Source organism: Sorex araneus, chromosome 1 (genome assembly GCF_027595985.1).
Source record: "Sorex araneus isolate mSorAra2 chromosome 1, mSorAra2.pri, whole genome shotgun sequence".
In the NCBI taxonomy this organism is placed as follows: Eukaryota; Metazoa; Chordata; class Mammalia; order Eulipotyphla; family Soricidae; genus Sorex; species Sorex araneus.
The window spans coordinates 122,881,993-122,900,405 of NC_073302.1; the positions used below are offsets into that span (position 1 = coordinate 122,881,993).

Genomic DNA, 18,413 nt, shown 5'->3' on the forward strand with positions numbered 1-18,413 from the left:
GCCAACCACAGCACTTTTGATTGCCAGCCCCATGGCCTTCTTTCCACTATTCACTTACTGGTGTTTCTGTTACTATTTAAAAACTAATCAAAAGAGCCAAGAGATTGTACCCGCTTTTTGTTTCAGAACACAGCCACTCCAATTTTCTAAAATAAGCGATAAGGGCATTTCCCCTATTCCTTCCCTCACTTTTTACTATTAGATTTTAGTTTCTTTCACACAGCATTGACATACTCCCATAGGGAACTAGTGAGCTTTTCAGACTTCAAAGACAATGGTTCCATGTATTGAACCATTAGATATTAAGTGTGCATATAGCATAATTCCAAACTCCTGGAAATATGCTTATGAATTAAGAATTATATCCCTTGTTTACCAAATGTATAAAGCTATTGGCCAAATTATTTTTTTAGCTGCTTTTAAGGAAAGTAATGATTTATTTAAAGTGTGAGTTTTCAGGCACCAACACTTCTAGATACCAATGCACAACCTTCTTTGGTGGTTGGGTGGGTTGGGTGGGCTTGCCCCTGGCTCTGCACTCAGGGATCACTCCTGGTGGGCTCAGAAGACTAAACCGGGTGCCGGGTACCAAACCAGGCTTACCCACCGTGCTCTCTCTCTATCTGACCCCTGACGTTTTAGTTATTATTACTTGAGTCATGCTAGAATTTGAATCCAAAGCCCAGGTGAGTATTGTGTTTTTTGTGGTATCTAAGTATCGGAATCTTGGCTTTGACCACTCGTTTGGCTTCTCACTGGCGTGTTTCAGGAGGCTTATCGCGAGGAGCAGCTGATTAACCGGCTGATGCGCCAGTCCCAGCAGGAGCGCAGGATTGCGGTGCAGCTCATGCACGTTCGTCACGAAAAGGAAGTTCTATGGCAAAACAGAATCTTCAGAGAGAAACAGTACGAGGAAAGACGGCTGAAAGATTTCCAGGATGCTCTTGATCGAGAAGCGGTAAGCGTCTCCCTAAAAAATCGAGTATGCTTTTGAGGCTTTCCTCCGAATCAAGGTAAGCAAAACCGTCGTTTGTTGCCAGTCACTTACACTTAATCAGGTAAATTTCATCCCATCTCTGTTTTTAATCTCTTTGCTATGATCTATTTTTGTGGGAAGGGATGCCTTGTGGGGTTGTGGGGTTGTGGGATTGTTGGGATTGGTCACAACTGGTTGTGTCCAGAAGGTTTCTCCTGATGAGTGTAGGAACCGTGTGTGATGCTGGGGATTGAACCAGGGTCAGCTACATGCAAGGCAGAACTCCCCCCATTGTATGTACTATGTCTTCATCCCTGATGGCACTATTTTATATGACCTCTCCCATTTTGAGTTATTTTCATATACTAACTGCAGCGATGGTATATGGTGTCTATTTACTCTACTCCCTCCCTTTAGTCCTGCTTTTCTGTGTTACCAGGTATTTAATGCTCACCACCTAGTCTTATTTATGTCTCTAGACTAAAGCATTCTCTTGTAGATTCCTCAGGACTTTCTCATGGGAACATCATTCCATGGTTCCTGTGTATTGGTAACCTTATATGTTACCTTTTACACTTGTCAGTTTTGCTATATATATATATATGTATATATGTATATATATACTATCATTGGTTCACATTTTCATTTCTTGAATATGTACAGTTAATATATTTTTCAGATATAAGACATTGATGTCAGAGGACTGACTATAATCTAGTTTTCATTTCTTTAAGTCATTACTCATTGTTTTCCTGGATGCATAAAGGAATTTCTTTTTAAGTCAATGTTTACTAGAATAGTATTGGTACTACTTATTTAGGTGAATGTTCTCAAGAAGGGAGAACACCTTTAAATCACCTCCTTGATATTTAGTAAACAATTTTTGATTTCTGATTAAAAGATTCCCCAGGTTCATATTTTGTACTGTTTATTCCTCATTAATATAATGTCATTTATCTACAGTACTCAGAGATGCAGTGTATCCTAGGTACATATCAAAACCAAGATATGCTCTTGCCTCTCATGGTATTATTCTGTCTAGCCCTTTCATAGCCCTGAAAATCAAAATGCCCAGTCATTTAATTATTTAAAACATAATATTTCTCTTATAATCATATACATATAATGATAAGAATATTTAGTATGTGATGTCTACTTACTATACTCTCTCCTTCAGTCTTGATTTTGTAGTCAAATAAATTTTATAAATAGACTGTAGGGATCATTTCTTTTCTATTTCTTAGTATATCTCAAATTTATTCATTCCATTAGTACAGATTTGATTAAAGAGATGCAAGATTCACATAAGTGGAATTTTAGGTATTTTATCTCTACTGTAATAAAATACTCAAGAAAGAGCACTGAGTAGAAAAAATCTTATAGCAAGTAGGAAGCCAATTTTTTTTTTTTTTGCTTTTTGGGTTACAAGCTCACACAGAAGAAGGGATCACCCCTGGTGGTGCTCAACAGACCCTCTGGGGTGCCGGGGATCAAACCTGAGTCATCTGTGTGCATGACAAGCACCCTCCCCGCTGTCCTGTCTCTCCAGTCCCATTTGCCAGGAAATTTCTAATTAGAGACTCAGTTTCTTCAGCTCTTCAGATGGAAACATCAGAAAGTGACTCAAAGGGCTGAAGCACATGCTTTATATGTGAGATGCTGGGCTTGATCCCCAGCACTGCAAGGTCCCTGAGCACCTCCAGCAGCAGTCCCTGACACTGAATGGCCCCAGCACTGTTGGGTGTGATCCTTTTAAAAAAGGGTCAATATCATTGTGTGTGGGCTGGAGCCATAGCACAGCAGGTAAGGTGTTTGCCTTACATATGGCCGACCCGGGTTTGATTCCTTTGTCTCTCTCAGAGAGCCCAGCAAACTACAGAGAGTATCCTGCCCCCACAGCAGAGCCTGGCAAACTACCAGTGGCATGTTTGATATGCCAAAAACAGTAACAACAAGTCTCACAATGGAGACGTTACTGGTGCCCGCTCAAGCAAATCGATGAACAATGGGAGGACAGTGCTATAGTGCTACTGTGCTTTTTGGGTCACACCCAGCGATGCACAGGGGTTACTCCTGGCTCATGCACTCAGGAATTACTCCTGATAGTGCTCAGGGGACCATATGGGATCCTGGGAACTGAACCCTGGTTGGCCTCGTGCAAGGCAAACGCCCTACTTGCTGTGCTATTGCTCCAGTCCCAGAAGCCAGCGCTTTATCATTTTTTGATTTTCACTGTATTAATCCATGAAAGTATAATACAAGTTTTGCTAAAATTATTCGTTTTGAAAATGTCATTTAGAAAACACATATTCCAGAGTAAGGAAATGGTTACTTTGCCTAAATGTTAAGGACAAGGAGACATGTGAGTTGCATGTATACGGATTGTTTTAAGTGTCTTTTTCAGGGACAGAAGTACCAGGATAATGTTCATTCCTCTGTGGCTCTTTGATGAGTAAACTTCAATGGGTCGAGTGGCATATGCTTACATTAAATCTTTTGTGTTTCGCTAATATTTCTCAGTGCATTTGGAAAGTATTTTTCTTCCACAAATCAGGATAAGTGCAGACTATCAATATATTAATGAGAGGCCTGATTTTGCTGCAAGGGGAAAGCATTCCTTCTTTATCTGGAATTGAACTGGTTTCAGAGGATTGCTACAACCTCAGAGATCACAGTATTGAGTTTCTAAACCTGAATAAAAAAATTATACCCCCTTCACCTCACATGATTGATTACCTGCGCCTGAAGCTTGGGAATCGCCTCTCCGGCCCCTCCCCCATTTGAGAGCCTGTGATTTCACGGTTGCCTCCAGAAACACTGAGTTTACCACCTCCTCTTAACAGTGGTGCATGGCTCAGAAGTAGGAACCAAATAAATGTCGAATTGTGGTTTTAAGTTAATTCACACATATTTTGTCACTTTCTCCTTCAAATAAGAGGGAATTAGCAAAATAACGAAAGTATATTTTTGTTCCAGATTAAGAAAGAAAAGCAGCAATGTTTTACTGCTTCATTTTATGAAGGAAGAAGTTTCAAAACTTGTTAGTTTTAGTTTGTTGTTCACATAGTTTAATTTTACTTATAGTCTGAGAATTCCAGGAGTGCTCTTAAATATGCTAATATTTGAAAGTTTGGTAATGGGCATTATGAGTTTTGTAGATTTCTACTACATAACCACAGAGAAAAATCTCTCTCCCGTTCCTCCTACATCTTGGGACTTTTTGTCTAGGCCATCTTTGAAGGCTTTTTGTCATGTAATGAGAAAGTGTTCCGTGTTGGTGTTCCTTCAAGCTCAATCCTAGGCCTCCTTTCTCCTCTATGTTGTTATCTCTGCCTCATCTACAAAGGTGGGGGTAAAATTGTGGCAATAAACAGATGATAACTAATACCTCTGAGCATATATCCTCTGAGACACAGAGCCTGATGGTCAGCTATTCTCTTGATGTCTTTTCTCATGATGCTCATAGACACTCCCCGTTCAATCTGTTAAAGCCAAATATATGGCCTCTTCTCACCTAAACAGTCTCTCAACAAAGTTCCACTTCTCAACAAAAGGCATCCCATCAATTCAGTTGGCGACATGCAAAATCCCGGCTCTCCAGAGTCCTGCTTCACCCTCTCTCTTCCTTACCTCCCAATGCCATGAATTCCTGCTGTGTTCGTATACCAAGAACCTCTTCAGTTTGTCTGTGTTCCTCTGTGTCTACACCACCACTGCCCAGTCACCCACTGCTGCACTGGCTCCCTTCATCAATATTTAGTAGATGTGAACTGACAGCTACAATGTTGTTCTGTAAGTCATCCAGACCTATACTCTAAAGTCCACTTTCTACTCATACAGATGTGTAGTGACCCAGGTAACTAGACCCAGTAACCAGGAAGCACTCATGATCAGGCACTAGTCCCAACTGTGGCCCTTTGGAGACTCCAGCTCACCTGTTACCTTTCGTGCCAGCTGCTCCAACCTGGGCATCCCTCATGTTTTCTCTTTTGAGATAGGCCTGCCTCCTGGAACACCCAGGCAGTGAGGTGGGCCTCTCTTTCTCTTTCTGTGCCTTCAAATCGTTCCCCTTTCACTGCTCCCTTTCAGTAACCTAAGGTGAATTCGCATTTAACTGTATTCTTTTCATTAAATTAATGAGGAACTTCCAACAGTTCCTGCTTTTTGTCTGATTCCTCCAAGCAGGAGTTAAAAAGACTGCTCTCAGTCTGTAAGGCACAAAGAAAGGGGAAATTAGAGATTACCTATATACAAATCACCTGTTCTTCTCTGATCTCCTGCAAGCCATGCTCCATTTTCCTTCAGACTAAGATCGGACCCCTGTCCTTATACTCAAAATCCCCTCTCTGGCTCTCTCTCCCCCAGACCCCTCCTCACAACTTGGTCCCCTGGATCACCTGGACTCTGGCCTCCCCAGTGTCAGATCCTTCAATTAGTCATATTTTTTTTTTATCCCTTCTCTCCTTTCCCTGGGTGCACAGACTCTTCCTATACCACACAGCTCATTCCGGAGCGATGATGCACATATGTAATTATGTCTTTACTTGTGTGATTTTTTTTTTTTTTGGTGGTGACTCCCTCAGCCTATAGGCACTTGAGAGCAGGAATCTTATTTGTTTCTGCATTACTGGTCTCCCAGGGCTTTATTTTATGTGAAGGTAGTTGCTGATTTCAAATGTCTTTGCTCCTAGATATCATCTTTTTTTTTAACAATAATTGATTGCAATACTTAATTGCTGTACTTAACACTTTTTGAGCATTTGCTTTAAGTGCTGAAATATGTTCATTATATGCCCGTATGCTTGCAACAGCCAGCTAAGGTGGATGCCTTCCTGATCTACATTTTACACACAAGGCAAAAGAAGCTGGAAAGATCTGGGGTTATACAGTTTGTCAGTGTTGTGGCCCGGAGAAGTCAGTTCTAGCAGACTTCCAGAGTCCAGTCTCAGAACCACTGAGATTTGCTACCTCCCACAGACTTCCTTTTTCCTTTTCCTTTTTTTCTCATTTTAGAGCTGTAACCCACTTTGCTATGATGTGACAGGAAACTGTGGTGGGTTTACCGTATTGGGGAGGGTGGTAGAAGACCAGAAAGAAGGAAGAAAGACTAGGCAAGGAGTGTGGGGGAGGTGAGGGGGAGAGGTCAGAGTAGCGCATAAAATGGAAGTTTTCTATTTCAATTAGAAATTCTGTAGTGCTTCCTCCAGCGTTTTGGTTCAGTTGTCCTAAACACCCACATGAGTTATAAAAGGCCCTTGTAAGAAATCAACCTCATGACCTATAATAGTCATGGGCATTTCTATAAAATTCCTTTCGTAAATTCTTTAAATACCTCTATCCTTTCATATTCCTCTTTTCTTGTCACACTTCATGAATCAGGTCATAAATTTGGGCATAATTCCTGAGTCTACCGAACATACAGAAAGAACCTTAGGGATGACCCAGCACACTTCCTTTCCCCAAAAAATAAAACATGAAGAATGAAACAATAATACTTAACCAAATAAATCTTTCAGAGTAATTCTCTTGTCACACATTTAGTCATTTGAGAATAGCATCATGTTAAGTATTTTCTCTGAAAATATGGGTCAGTAGTTCTTCTGTGAATGTTAAGGCATATTCCCACCCTAGTTTTTCTTTCTAATGAGGAAGTGAAGGCATAGGAGGGCTCTTATTTGCCTAGGTCTCCTAGCTAGAATTCTGCATAAGCTGGGGCTTGATTCCTCTGCAGCTCCTCCTAGAACCAAGTTTAACTCCTTTTGACTTTTTGCTGGGTCAGGAGGTAAGTCTGTTTTCTGGAGCACATGATAGAATTTCTCGAATTCCTTGTATAGCATTTGAAAAGCAATAGTTTTTTTTGAATCTTACAAGGTAGGCATTGCATTAGTCTCACTTGGCTGGGCAAAGTATGATCTTTGAGTGAAAATAAGATTCCATAAGTAAAATAACAATGAAAACCAAGCAACAGATGAGGGAAAACTTGAGTATCTTATACTCTGCAGAAATAGAAATATTCCAATGATGGGCTTCTTTTTGTTTTGTTTTGTTTTGTTTTTGTTTGGGGGCCACATATGACAATGCTCAGGGGTTATTCCTGGCTGTATGCTCAAGAATCACTCCTGGTGGAGTTTGGGGGACCATATGGGATGCAGAGGATCTGATCGGAACCCAAGTTGGCTGTATACAAGGCAAATGCCCTATCCACTGTACTATCAGTTCGCTGTGGCCCCACAGTTGGCTTCTCTTTCAACACTTAAGCATATCAGGGCTGGAGCAATAGCACAGTGGGTAGGGCATTTTCCTTGCACAAGGCCAACCCAGGTTTGATTCCCAGCATCTCAAATGGTCCCCCAGCACCGCCAGTGCAAAGCCAGGGGTAACCCATGTGCATTGCTGGGTGTGACCCAAAAAGAAAAAAAAAGATACAGCATATCATTAGTACACATTAGAATTTCCCTCATTAGATTATTCTTCTCTGTACTATGTTTTAGTGATAAGGCAAGCTAAAGGTGTAATCTTTCTAATGATTGCCCTTGCTATCACCCTTCATACTTAATATATTAAATATAAATTGCTAATACATGTTTAATTTTCCCTACATATATATATTTTCAAGACTTTTTGTCTATTGGAATGATAGCATTATTTTCATTTGAATTATCACACAATTACAGTGATTTACAAATATGTCTTTGTCTTCGTAGGCTTTGGCAAAACAAGCCAAGATGAATTCCGAAGAACAAGCCCTAAGAGAGAAGGAAGTTCACGATAAGATTTCAGTGGAAAGAGCCCAGGCTCGCTATGAAAAACATTATTCATTTTGTGCTGAAATTTTGGATCAGATACTTGATCTGTCTACCAAAGTGGCAGATTATCGAATGTTGACAAATAAGTAAGCATTGCTTTTTAAGATTAATACTGTACAGAAGCGACAGATAATGTACAATGATAAGATTATAGACACTAGATATAAGATTTTAAACTAGACAAGAAAAGATAGACAAGTAGAAAATAGATAAAATTCTTCATGAAAAGAAAATGAAGAAATGGATTGGTTCCTGGATAGCTTGTTTAGAGCCTACTTCACCCACCACCCTTATTTAAGGTACAGATGTGTATTATGTAATATAAGGTACAGATGTATATTATATAATATTTAAACTTTATATCCAAATTCTTTGAGATTCATAAAGAAAACTATGATCATTTATTTGAAATACTTGGTGCTTCCTAGACGGCAGGAACCATTTACTCATCAAAGATATGTGTTTTCTCGGCACCTTACATTTCTATAAGAAATCAGAATATCTTAAAAGAAATATTCAGCAATATACAGAATTTAAAAAGTATGCCAAAGTAAGAACAGAGGAAAAGTACAAGTAAAAGTAGGACATGAAGAACAAGGGACAAATTTGAGACATAATTACAGGCATTTTGTGCAACTAATGTTGTTTGAGCTTCCTCGTAGCCACAACAAAAAAGGAAAAGCTATTTGCACATGAATTCTATTTTCTATCCCAGTATTTTCCAAAATACAAAGCTTTCTTGATACTTAGTTTAGAATGAGAGGTTTTTGTTTATGGTTTCATCTAAAATACGTTAATCTGGTGGAGTGTGTTCTCAGCAATATCATTTAAACAAAAAGATCCATTTCTTATGATGCTCCTTGCTGAAATCTTAAGAATGACAGCAAAGAAGACCTCTGAGTAAGTATGTATGTAAGGATAAAGCAGTACAACTAAATGTGTCTGTCTCCCAGGAAACAGACAGAGGCCGTCTTAAATTTCCAGGTGAAATGAAGAAATACAGTATTGAAAATAGAATCAGGACCTGCAAAATCGTACAAAAATGGAAAACATTGTACCACCTTATTGCTGATAAGGACTTTCTACATAGCTCCTATCCATTGCCATGTTTCTGATATAGTCCTATATAAAAAAATTAGTAAATAAATAATTTAAAGGTGGGCATACTTTGAAGATAAAGCAAATAAAATACAAGATTACCAAAAGAAAATAAAACACTGAAATTTTAAAGTAACTAATAAATATAATAAAATTATATTTTAACAATACAAATTTATTTATGTTTTAAGAAACAGAAAGGGTTTTGGAAAGTAGAAGGGATGCAAAGGACTAAGTAACATAATACATATTAAAGGTTCAGAAATTTTAAAATTTTAAAATAAAATTAGGAAGAAGCTAAACTATTAAAATGTTAGAATGAAAAAGTCAGTGCCGGAGCGATCATACAGGGGGTAAAGTGTCTGCCTTGCACGCTGCTGATCAGGGTTCAATCCTCAGCATCCCATAGGGGCCCCCAAACACTGATAGGAGAAATTCCTGATTTCAGAGCCAGGAATAAATCTTGAACATCATCAGGTGTGACCCCAAAAGCCCCCTCCCCCCAAAAAAGATGATTAGAAAGTATAATAAAAATAAAAATAGATAAAATTCCAAGGGGTATTTGTAGAAGACAAAGATTTTAAAAACATAAGGTAAACTATTGAAAATCAGGGTAAAAAAATAAAAGGTTGAGAGAGAGAGAGAGAGAGAGAGAGAGAGAGAGAGAGAGAGAAAGTACATGCCTGCCATAGAGGCAGGCTGGGGGAGGAGGAAAGAGGTTGGCAGGAGGGAAACTGAGGTCACTGGTTGGTGGGAAATGTACTCTGGTGGAGGGATGGGTGTTGGATTATTGTATGACTGAAACCTGATCATGAACAGCTTTGTAACTATGTATCTCCTGGGTGATTCAATTTAAGAAAAAACAAAAGTGTCAAAAGTACAGGATAAAGCCGACAAGTGTTGATTCTTCTGGCAACAGAAATGTTCACAGTACCAAACAATATACCTTGAACAAAAGCTTCCCCTCTTTAAGCAAAGAGTCCGTAAAGGAACAGTCTAGGAAGCGGAAAGCTTTTGATAAAGACCCATAATTCTTCATCTAAATAGTGAAATGGTATATACTGAAGATGGATTTGCTCCAACTGACGCTAGCTAAGGCCAAGAGGAGGTCCAGCCCTCTACCTTCATGGCACTGTAACGAGACCCCAATATCCTCGTCAAGGTGCTGTCTGAGAAAGTAACGGGAAGCATGGACCCTCACCTAGCACAAGGGACACCCCTCCTCTCCCCAGGGGTGTGTGTGATCAGGAGTTCCTACTTACGGAAGGAGGATGCTCATCTGTTGAGCAGAGGTGCTGTTGCTCTCTTTGCTCATGAGTAACAAGGATCCCTTTCCTTTGCATGACAAGAAAAGCTAAGTGAGGGCTACCATACATATCTGTCATTAATGTAATAGCACCATTTCCCCCTAGGCCACATTAATGCCAGTAAGGCCAGCTAAAACAGATGGTCTATGTAAGATACAGAGTATTGCAACATAGTATGAAAATTTGCAGATCTTAATTTAACTGTTGATCAACCACCCTTACCAAAACCAAAAGGAGCTCAAGCCAAACATTTAAAAGCAATATTGAGATGCTGCAAAATGTTGAGTTGTGCAACCACAAAGACATGTCCTCTGAATGCCACCTTATTTGGAATTGATTATTGCAGATTGATTGCTTTAGATGAGTTCCTGCTGGTATAGAGTGGGACCTTAATGTGATGTGGCTGGTATTCTGATAGGTGGAGAAGAGAGGGAGGAATATGACACATGATGACAGGGGAAGCAAACTCTACAGCTCCGTGTAAAGAGCACTATTGAGCCTCTTGGCCCAGCTCTGGAATAGACTGGGAGAAGGATGTGGGGAAAAGATTCCTTAGGTGCAGTTCTTTATAGGCTTGTGTCTAGAGTTTGTGGAGACAGTAGCACTGGCTGGGAGTCAGAGTAAGAGAGTGGCCAAGTGTCCTGTAGGCAGCTGAGAGCCTTCTTTACTTCTATATAAGTAATATTTCTACGTCAAAGAAATGACTTAAAATTCAACTTACAGAGGATAAGTTATTAGTACACTTGGGACCTTCTAGAGGACATGCATTTGACTTGATTATTATAGTACTTAATGGATATATATGTTAAATTTTTATTTATTAATGTATAAAACTGTATCCTAAAATATAGAGGATGTATAAGTTATATGAAAGGTTATTTAAATTTAAAAACACATGAAATGTGTTTGCTCAATTTATTACTCTTGCAACTAATTTTCCCATCACTCTTCCCTGACTTCCTCCAAGTTGCCCATCAGACCCCACTAGAAATAACTGAAAAATAGTATTAGTTTGCTAAGTATGAAATGACAAACATATTCATACTTGGAGTTCTTCTGTTAAATATCATTTTGTACATATGCCCAGCAACTATCCTCAGAAAGGGACCCTGACACTGTTTAGTCTCTCTCCAGTGCCTAGGAAGAACCTGAGACTAGAGCGTTTACATTATTGCCTAGGATAGCGCAGCCAGTTTGTCACATCTGGGCCTCAAAGAACCTAAGTTTGATGATGACATTCAATATTTTTAGATAACTATTCTGCTAATGCACATGTCATAACAAAGTTTGCTAACATTGAGAAATGAGTTTAAGATTCATTTATTCAGACCAACTAAGAGCAAGAATGGAATCTCTGGCCTCAGATAGCAGACACTGGAAGATTAATATGAACAAAGAAAGATTAAGGTTTAAAGTTGTATATTTTTACACAAATATATCATATGTAATGTTATTTATTAAGTTGTGTTAGTTAAATATTAAGTAATACTATGTACATGTTTTTAGTATATATATATCAACAAATTATTGATTTATCTTTACTTGAATTTTATTTGCTACAGTTTGATTCCAGAGAAGATGATGCATGATTGGAAGGAGCTGTTTTTTAATGGAAAGCCCATATATGAGCAAGCTTCTCTTAAGCCTCTGCAAACTAAACTCACTGGAGATCAACTAATAGAAATGGAGAAAAGAGACTTATTGGACAAAAATGATTTTGATGACTATAAGGTACATTGATAGAGACTAAGTAGAGAGCATGCCATCCAATAAATGCTCATGTTAACATTAATTTTGTGGTATTATTTTATTCTGTATTTTGTTTTGGTTTGGGGACCATACCAGGGGATTACCATCTAGCTCTGCATTCTGGCATTACTTCTGGCAGGCCAAGGAACCATATGACATGTCAGGGATGTAACCCAGGCTGGCCCTGTGCAAGGGAAGTGCCCTACCCGCTGTACTATTACACTGCTTTTCAATTTTATTCCTGTTTTTAAAAGGAGCATTTTGTGTTTGTGGTTTATTTTTCCCTTGGTTTAGTATGTACAACTGCTACTAATTTTTAAATGCCTTGTAGCATTATGTTATCTATTTCTCCCAGTAAGTAATATTAGCTAAAGTAGTCTGAAAATAACCCATCACATTGCATTGACTGGGCAGACAGATTCGGGTATTTTTTAATGATTTAACTCATTCATTCATTTTTTTTATAAACTGTCTACCTTTGCATGTAAATGTGCTTTTAAAGAGTATTTCTTTAGTAATTTAGCTTAAAAAGTGTATTGATTTTGGAGACAAATGGAAGAGAAGGAGGTTGTTTATGAGTAGCATAATTCAAACACAAGTTTATTCAAAGACGAAAGAAAGGTGTTGGGTGCCAAATGTACTTTTTAAAAAAACCGATAAAAAAGCTCTGGGGTAGGCAAGATGCCATTATTGGCACAACCACTACTTGTCAATCATAGGTGACCAGTCTCTTAAAGAGATTTAGTTCCTTAATTTATGAAATGGAAATAATAATATATTTACCTCATATTTTGTTGTAAAACATTTTATATGGGGTAAATGAATACTCAAGCATGCTCCATGACTGTTGATAAGGTACACTAGGTATTTTAATCTCTCAGCAAGTTTTTTGTCTTTACCCAAATTTTTTTTTGTATTTAGGTCAAAAATGTCACATTGATAACTATTGGGTAGAAGTTTGGATAGGTCAATAGGACTGGAATAAGGGAGAATTAATCATAATTTAATCTAATTATTTGCTAATACTTAGGAAGTATTGTTTGTTGAAAGGATAAATAAAATGAGTAAATGACAGGGTCTAGAGTGATACAGCTAGTAATAGAGTGGGTAGGATGCTTTCTTGCATGTGGCTGATCCAGGCTTGATACCTGGCACCCCATTTAGTCCCCCAAGTCTCACCAGGTGTGACCCTTGAGTTCAGAGCCAGGAGTAAGCTCTAAGAGCCACCAGGTGTGGGCCCATAAAAAATAAAACCAAAAGAGTAAACGCCAATGAGCAGGAACTGTGTAAATAACACTAAAGTATAAATATTAAGAGACAGAAAAAATAAGAAAAAATTAAATATGTACCTTATTTTAATAGAATGAACCTGTATTTATATCATTTAAATGATTATTTGCTCAGAACTCACTAGAACTGTAAGAGATGTACATATTTATTATGCAATATTGTAGAATATACAAGATCCAATATGCCAACCTACAGCATAATGCTCCATAACAAAATGTTTTGGCAGTATCAAATTATGTGCTAGAATTTCCATTGTAGATTAAAAGTCATTTTGTTTGACAGGTTTTTCTGATTAATGGAATATTTGTTTCTAAGTTGTTATTTATTAAACAGCTCTATCTTCTCTATTCTTGATGCAGTCATAAATCAAGAGATTTTCTAGCCTGCATCTTAACAAAGATTTGTCTAACTTTTTTTCTTGTTTGGGAAATCGTCACCACAGAAACATGCTTGTCTTACCCACATCCTGAAGCAGCTGGTACATTTCTTTTGCAGGAAATTGTAAGCTTTTGTAAGATGTATGTAAATATCTGGTAATGCATTTCATTTTGTTTACAGATTTTGCTGTTTTGGAAATGAAAATTAGGAATATTGATACGTATTCATGTTTTGTTTATTTTGTTTTATTTTACTGCATAGTAAAAAATATACAACAAACAAATGTTAAGACATACCATACATAAATTATTCTATTACTATTACATTACTAAAGCTACTATCTCTACAGGAATTTATTGATCATTCTTTCACATGCATAAATAAATGTTTTAACCTATAAAATAAGTTTTCTTCTTTAACTCTCATTTCCCAAGAGGTAGGACCCCTGACTTAGCTAATGGAAAGAGTTGTCCATATTTATCACTGCTAATATAAATTGCTAAATATAAAATTACCATTGCCCGCATCAATTTGTTCAGGATTTTTAATCCTTCAAGTAAATTTATAACTTAGAAATAACCTGTCAAAAAGTTTTTACATTCGGAGTAGCTTTTTTTTTTTTTTGCTTTTGGCTTTGGGGCCATACAGTGGTACTCACCACTAACTTCTGGCTCTGCATTTGGGGATCACCCCTGGTGGGCTCAGGAGATCGTAAGGGGGTTCCAGAAATCGAACTCGTGCCAATCATTTGCAAGACAATTGCCCTACCCACTGTACTATCTCTCCAGTCCCGTGTTAGCAGACTTTATGGATGCTCTACCCAGCATCCTCTATAACTGAAAATTACTAGTTTTTAGCCCATAGTTTAAAAGTTATGTTGAAATAAGCTATGTTTTGTAATTTTTAAACTTTTGCAGGTCACACTAAAAGATGCTCAGGGGTTGCTTCTAGCAACTCCTGGTGGTGCTCGAGGGACCATACAGAATGTTGTGATCAAATCCAGGTTAGGCACCTGCAAGGCAAGAGCCTTACCTACAGTACTGTCACTCTGGCCCCCATCATTCTTGGAATTTTTATTTTAAAATTATTTTACAATTTTAAATGTTACACCTAGAAATTGGTGTAAAATCAATTTTTCTTAACATTTACATATTCAGCTGTTAAATTTTAAAATCTTGTTTAATATTATTTTCTAAATCATCACACTCTGGTTATTCACTGGCTACAAGTGAGAGCACTCTGGGCCAGCAAGAGCGTCATCATAAATAGCATTTGCCTCTCCTTAGGAGGTGGCTAGAACGGCATTATCAAGAAGTCAGACCCCACTGGAACTCCAGGCAACTACACAGAATTGAAATGAGTTATCAGAAGCAACGTGGGGTTGGGGGTTGGGAGTTGGGGACACGGGGAGCCATTCCCTCATATGAGGTCTTCATTTGCACTTCCCATAGAATATGTTATGTGTCCTTAGACTGGGGACTACTCCACTCTCCAGGGGTTCACCTACCTGGCTGAGGTCAGTGACGGTGTGTGTGTCAGCGCTGATGCCTCCTCTGTAATCTCTAAAGGCCAGATTGTCAGGTAGGAAGGTAGGAAGGTGTGGCCACATGGCTAACCCTAATCTGACGTGAATGGTCATCAGGAGATTTAGATTTTTGCCAAGATCTCTCAGCAGAACCAGTCAGTCTTGTTAAGTTACTCAGAGACCTCTTTGAATGTGGGCCCCAACAGAGCCCTGTCCATGACAGCTGCTGTATGATAAGTCATTATTCAATTGCATGTCGACTGTCTGCTCTCTCCTGTCTTCTTCCTTGCCAAAGGTGGCAATAAAGCAGTGGTAATTGAAAGCTGCCCATCAAACACATATACACCAGTGAAAAACCCTACAGGGTCACCAAGTTAAGTGACATGAACTTACAAGGCAAGATATTCAACCACTCTTTCTACTTCTCTTGAAAATGCTAGATTGCTAGCTGGCATTTTAAAGTCTCAATCACAAGATTAACTAGTGTCTTTATATTCCCTTGAGTGTTATTTAGTGGTTGGAAGAAAATTCTGGGAAGGGAAAGTAAAAACAGGCTGAAAATCCTTACAAAGTTATAGCTTAGTATTTCCCTGTGGAATCTGTTTTTTTTTTTCTTTCTGAATACCAGATTCCCCAAACACACTACCTGGAATATTGCCAGTAGACTCTATGTGTGGCCATAATACTAATGTGCTTCTATGGTTTCTTATTCCCTCTGGTAAGAAACAGAACAGACCCAGACAGAAGAGCTAGTGACAGCATTTGAATTCTTAGAACTAGAACTCAGTCAAAATTGCTTACTTAAAGTAGTTAGGGGCAGAGGGAGGCTCATGGCAAATCCTTTGAGTTGGCCAATATCCAGAGCTGAGACTGGGTGAGAACCAGACTAGAAAATAAAAAATCTATAGTCATACCACCCTGAAGCAGCCCCATCTTGTCTGATCTCAGAAACGAAAAACAAAACGAACAGGTTGGAGGTTAGGCAGAACAGAAACAGAACATTTCTGAGATCAATAACTTAGGATCAAAGTGAGGAGGCCCTAGGCAGTTCTCACAAAGTTGGAATTCTGCAGCTTTTTTTGTTTTCTCATTGTGTGACAGCTACGTGTATAGTGTCTGTGGTTGGGTCAACCTAGTTTAGGAGACTGAAGACAAATATCCAGTAAGAATATAAAATTAACCCGATCACAAACAGCTAGCCACCAAGTCAGACCTTCCCCACGTGTTTATCAGGCTGCCATCGGGTTCTCCAAGAACTTGTTAAAATCCCTAACAGAAATTTTACAAAGTCCCCAATTAACAAATTTCTTATAACTAATCACATTTGAACTAAGATGATTTTTACTAACATTTGAAAAAAGGGTTCCTTGTGGAGCGATAGTACAGGGGATAAAGTGCTTCCCTTGCATGCTCTCACAAGTGCTCTGGGCCCTGCATGGTCCCCCAAGCACCACTTACTGTGGTCCACTAGCATAAGTCAGGGAGAATCTCCTGCATACAGCTGTATATGGCCCTTTACCCCTCTTCCATAAAAAGGATGCCAGTGGAGAAGTTCCCTTAAAATCATACCATAAACACAACATGGACATTTTAAAAAAAAAAAAAAACTCGAAATTGAGCTCCCATTTGACCCAGCAATACCACTTCTGGAAATATACCCTGGGGGACCAAAAACACACAGCAAAACACCATCTGCACTCCTATGTTCATTACATAGCTATTCACAATAGCCAGAATCTGGAAACAACCTGAGTGCCCGAGAAAAGATGAATAGATAAAGAAACTATGGCACATTTACACAAGGATATGATATGCAGCTGTTAGGAAAAATGAAGTCATGAAATCTGCCTATAAATGGATGGACTTGGAGAGTATCATGCTGAGTGAAATGAACAAGAAGGAGAGGGACAAATATAGAATGACTTCATTCATTTGTGGTATATAAATAAATATATATATATGTACATATATACATATAGTAGAAGACCAATAGCCATGGCCAGAGAAAACGGCGGCTTAGGAGGACTAGTCATTGGTTGGAATCAGCCGGAAATGTGTGTGGGTCTGAGGGTAGGTAAGATAGAGAATAGACCAGTATGACACTAATATCAGGGAATGATCACATTGGACTAAGAGCTGAATGTTAAAAGAAGGTAAAGGGATATTCTTGATAACCTTTCAATATCAATATTGCAAAAAACAATGCCCAAAAGGAGAGAGACAGAGATAGAGAGAGAGAAGAAAAGCACCTACCATAGAGACAGGCTGAGGGGTGGGGGGTGATGGGAGGGAACCTGGGGACACTGGTGCTGGGAAACGTACACTGGTGGAGGGATGGGTGTTGGAACACTGTATGACTGAAATTTAATTATGAATAGCTTTATAAGGTCTGTCTCACAGTGATTCAATAAAAAAGTAAAAAAATAATTTTTTTGCCAGTACCTGAAGGACTGAAAACATAGATCCTAAAAAAAAAAATCATACTATATACTAGGGCTTCTAGGAATGCTTTTTAGACTAGTTAATTTCATTGATTTTTACTTGTTTCCAACTGTGCAGACCCCTTTCTGATCTTGTTCTTAGACTTTGGGTCAGAAGGTGTCTGTCTGTCTTGTTAGGGCCTACGTTCTATCTACCCAGGTTGGTCCACACGAGCCATGTCTTCCACTTTAACAGGGTCGATCCACTCCCAGCTTGGATCTTGATAAGTGGCAAGAATTGAGAATGAGGTACATTTGCTTTGGTTTCAAAGGTGACCATGTACATAAGCAGAATATTTTGACAAAACCAAATAGCTCCACAAGCAGCAGCATACAACCACTTGAATGATTATTTATTCTCGGAAAGAACTTGAAAACTTAACACAAGGAGGTTTTTAGGATTGGTCATGGAATATGCACTGAGCCCACATTCAATTACGCAGTTTCCAAGTAAGTGCGCACAGTGCCTTCAGTCAAGTTTGTGCAAAGGGACCAAGGAGACTGGCATGGAAAATAAGATCAAGGCATGGGGAAAAAAAGTTTATGACAGACTGGAAGTAACCAGAATCAGAAGTTTAGATAATCATAAGGTACTTTTGTCATGATATGGAGAAGCAACAAGATCTGCAAGGAAGGTCGAAGTGTATAGAGTGGTCTTAGGAATTTAGAATTAATTTTCTGGAAATTCAGTGTAGGTCAGTAAAAACGGTACTATTGAACTGGTTGTTATTATTAACCATGGAAAGAAGTTGTTTATTATCCATTGTAACTTTATGATTTCAGTATATAAATAACTAAGAATTT

General features: G+C 38.5%; 1 protein-coding gene across 1 annotated transcript in view; it reads left to right on the top strand.

Annotated features, from left to right (window-relative positions):
- The window catches only part of SPEF2 (sperm flagellar 2), a 179,381-nt gene that overhangs the window by 40,680 nt on the left and 120,288 nt on the right, over positions 1-18,413 (top strand). The window contains exons 8-10 of the mRNA XM_004605550.2: positions 770-958; positions 7,681-7,868; positions 11,750-11,918. Of these exons, the coding sequence (XP_004605607.1) occupies positions 770-958; positions 7,681-7,868; positions 11,750-11,918 (546 nt within the window). The remainder of the gene's footprint in view (positions 1-769; positions 959-7,680; positions 7,869-11,749; positions 11,919-18,413) is intronic.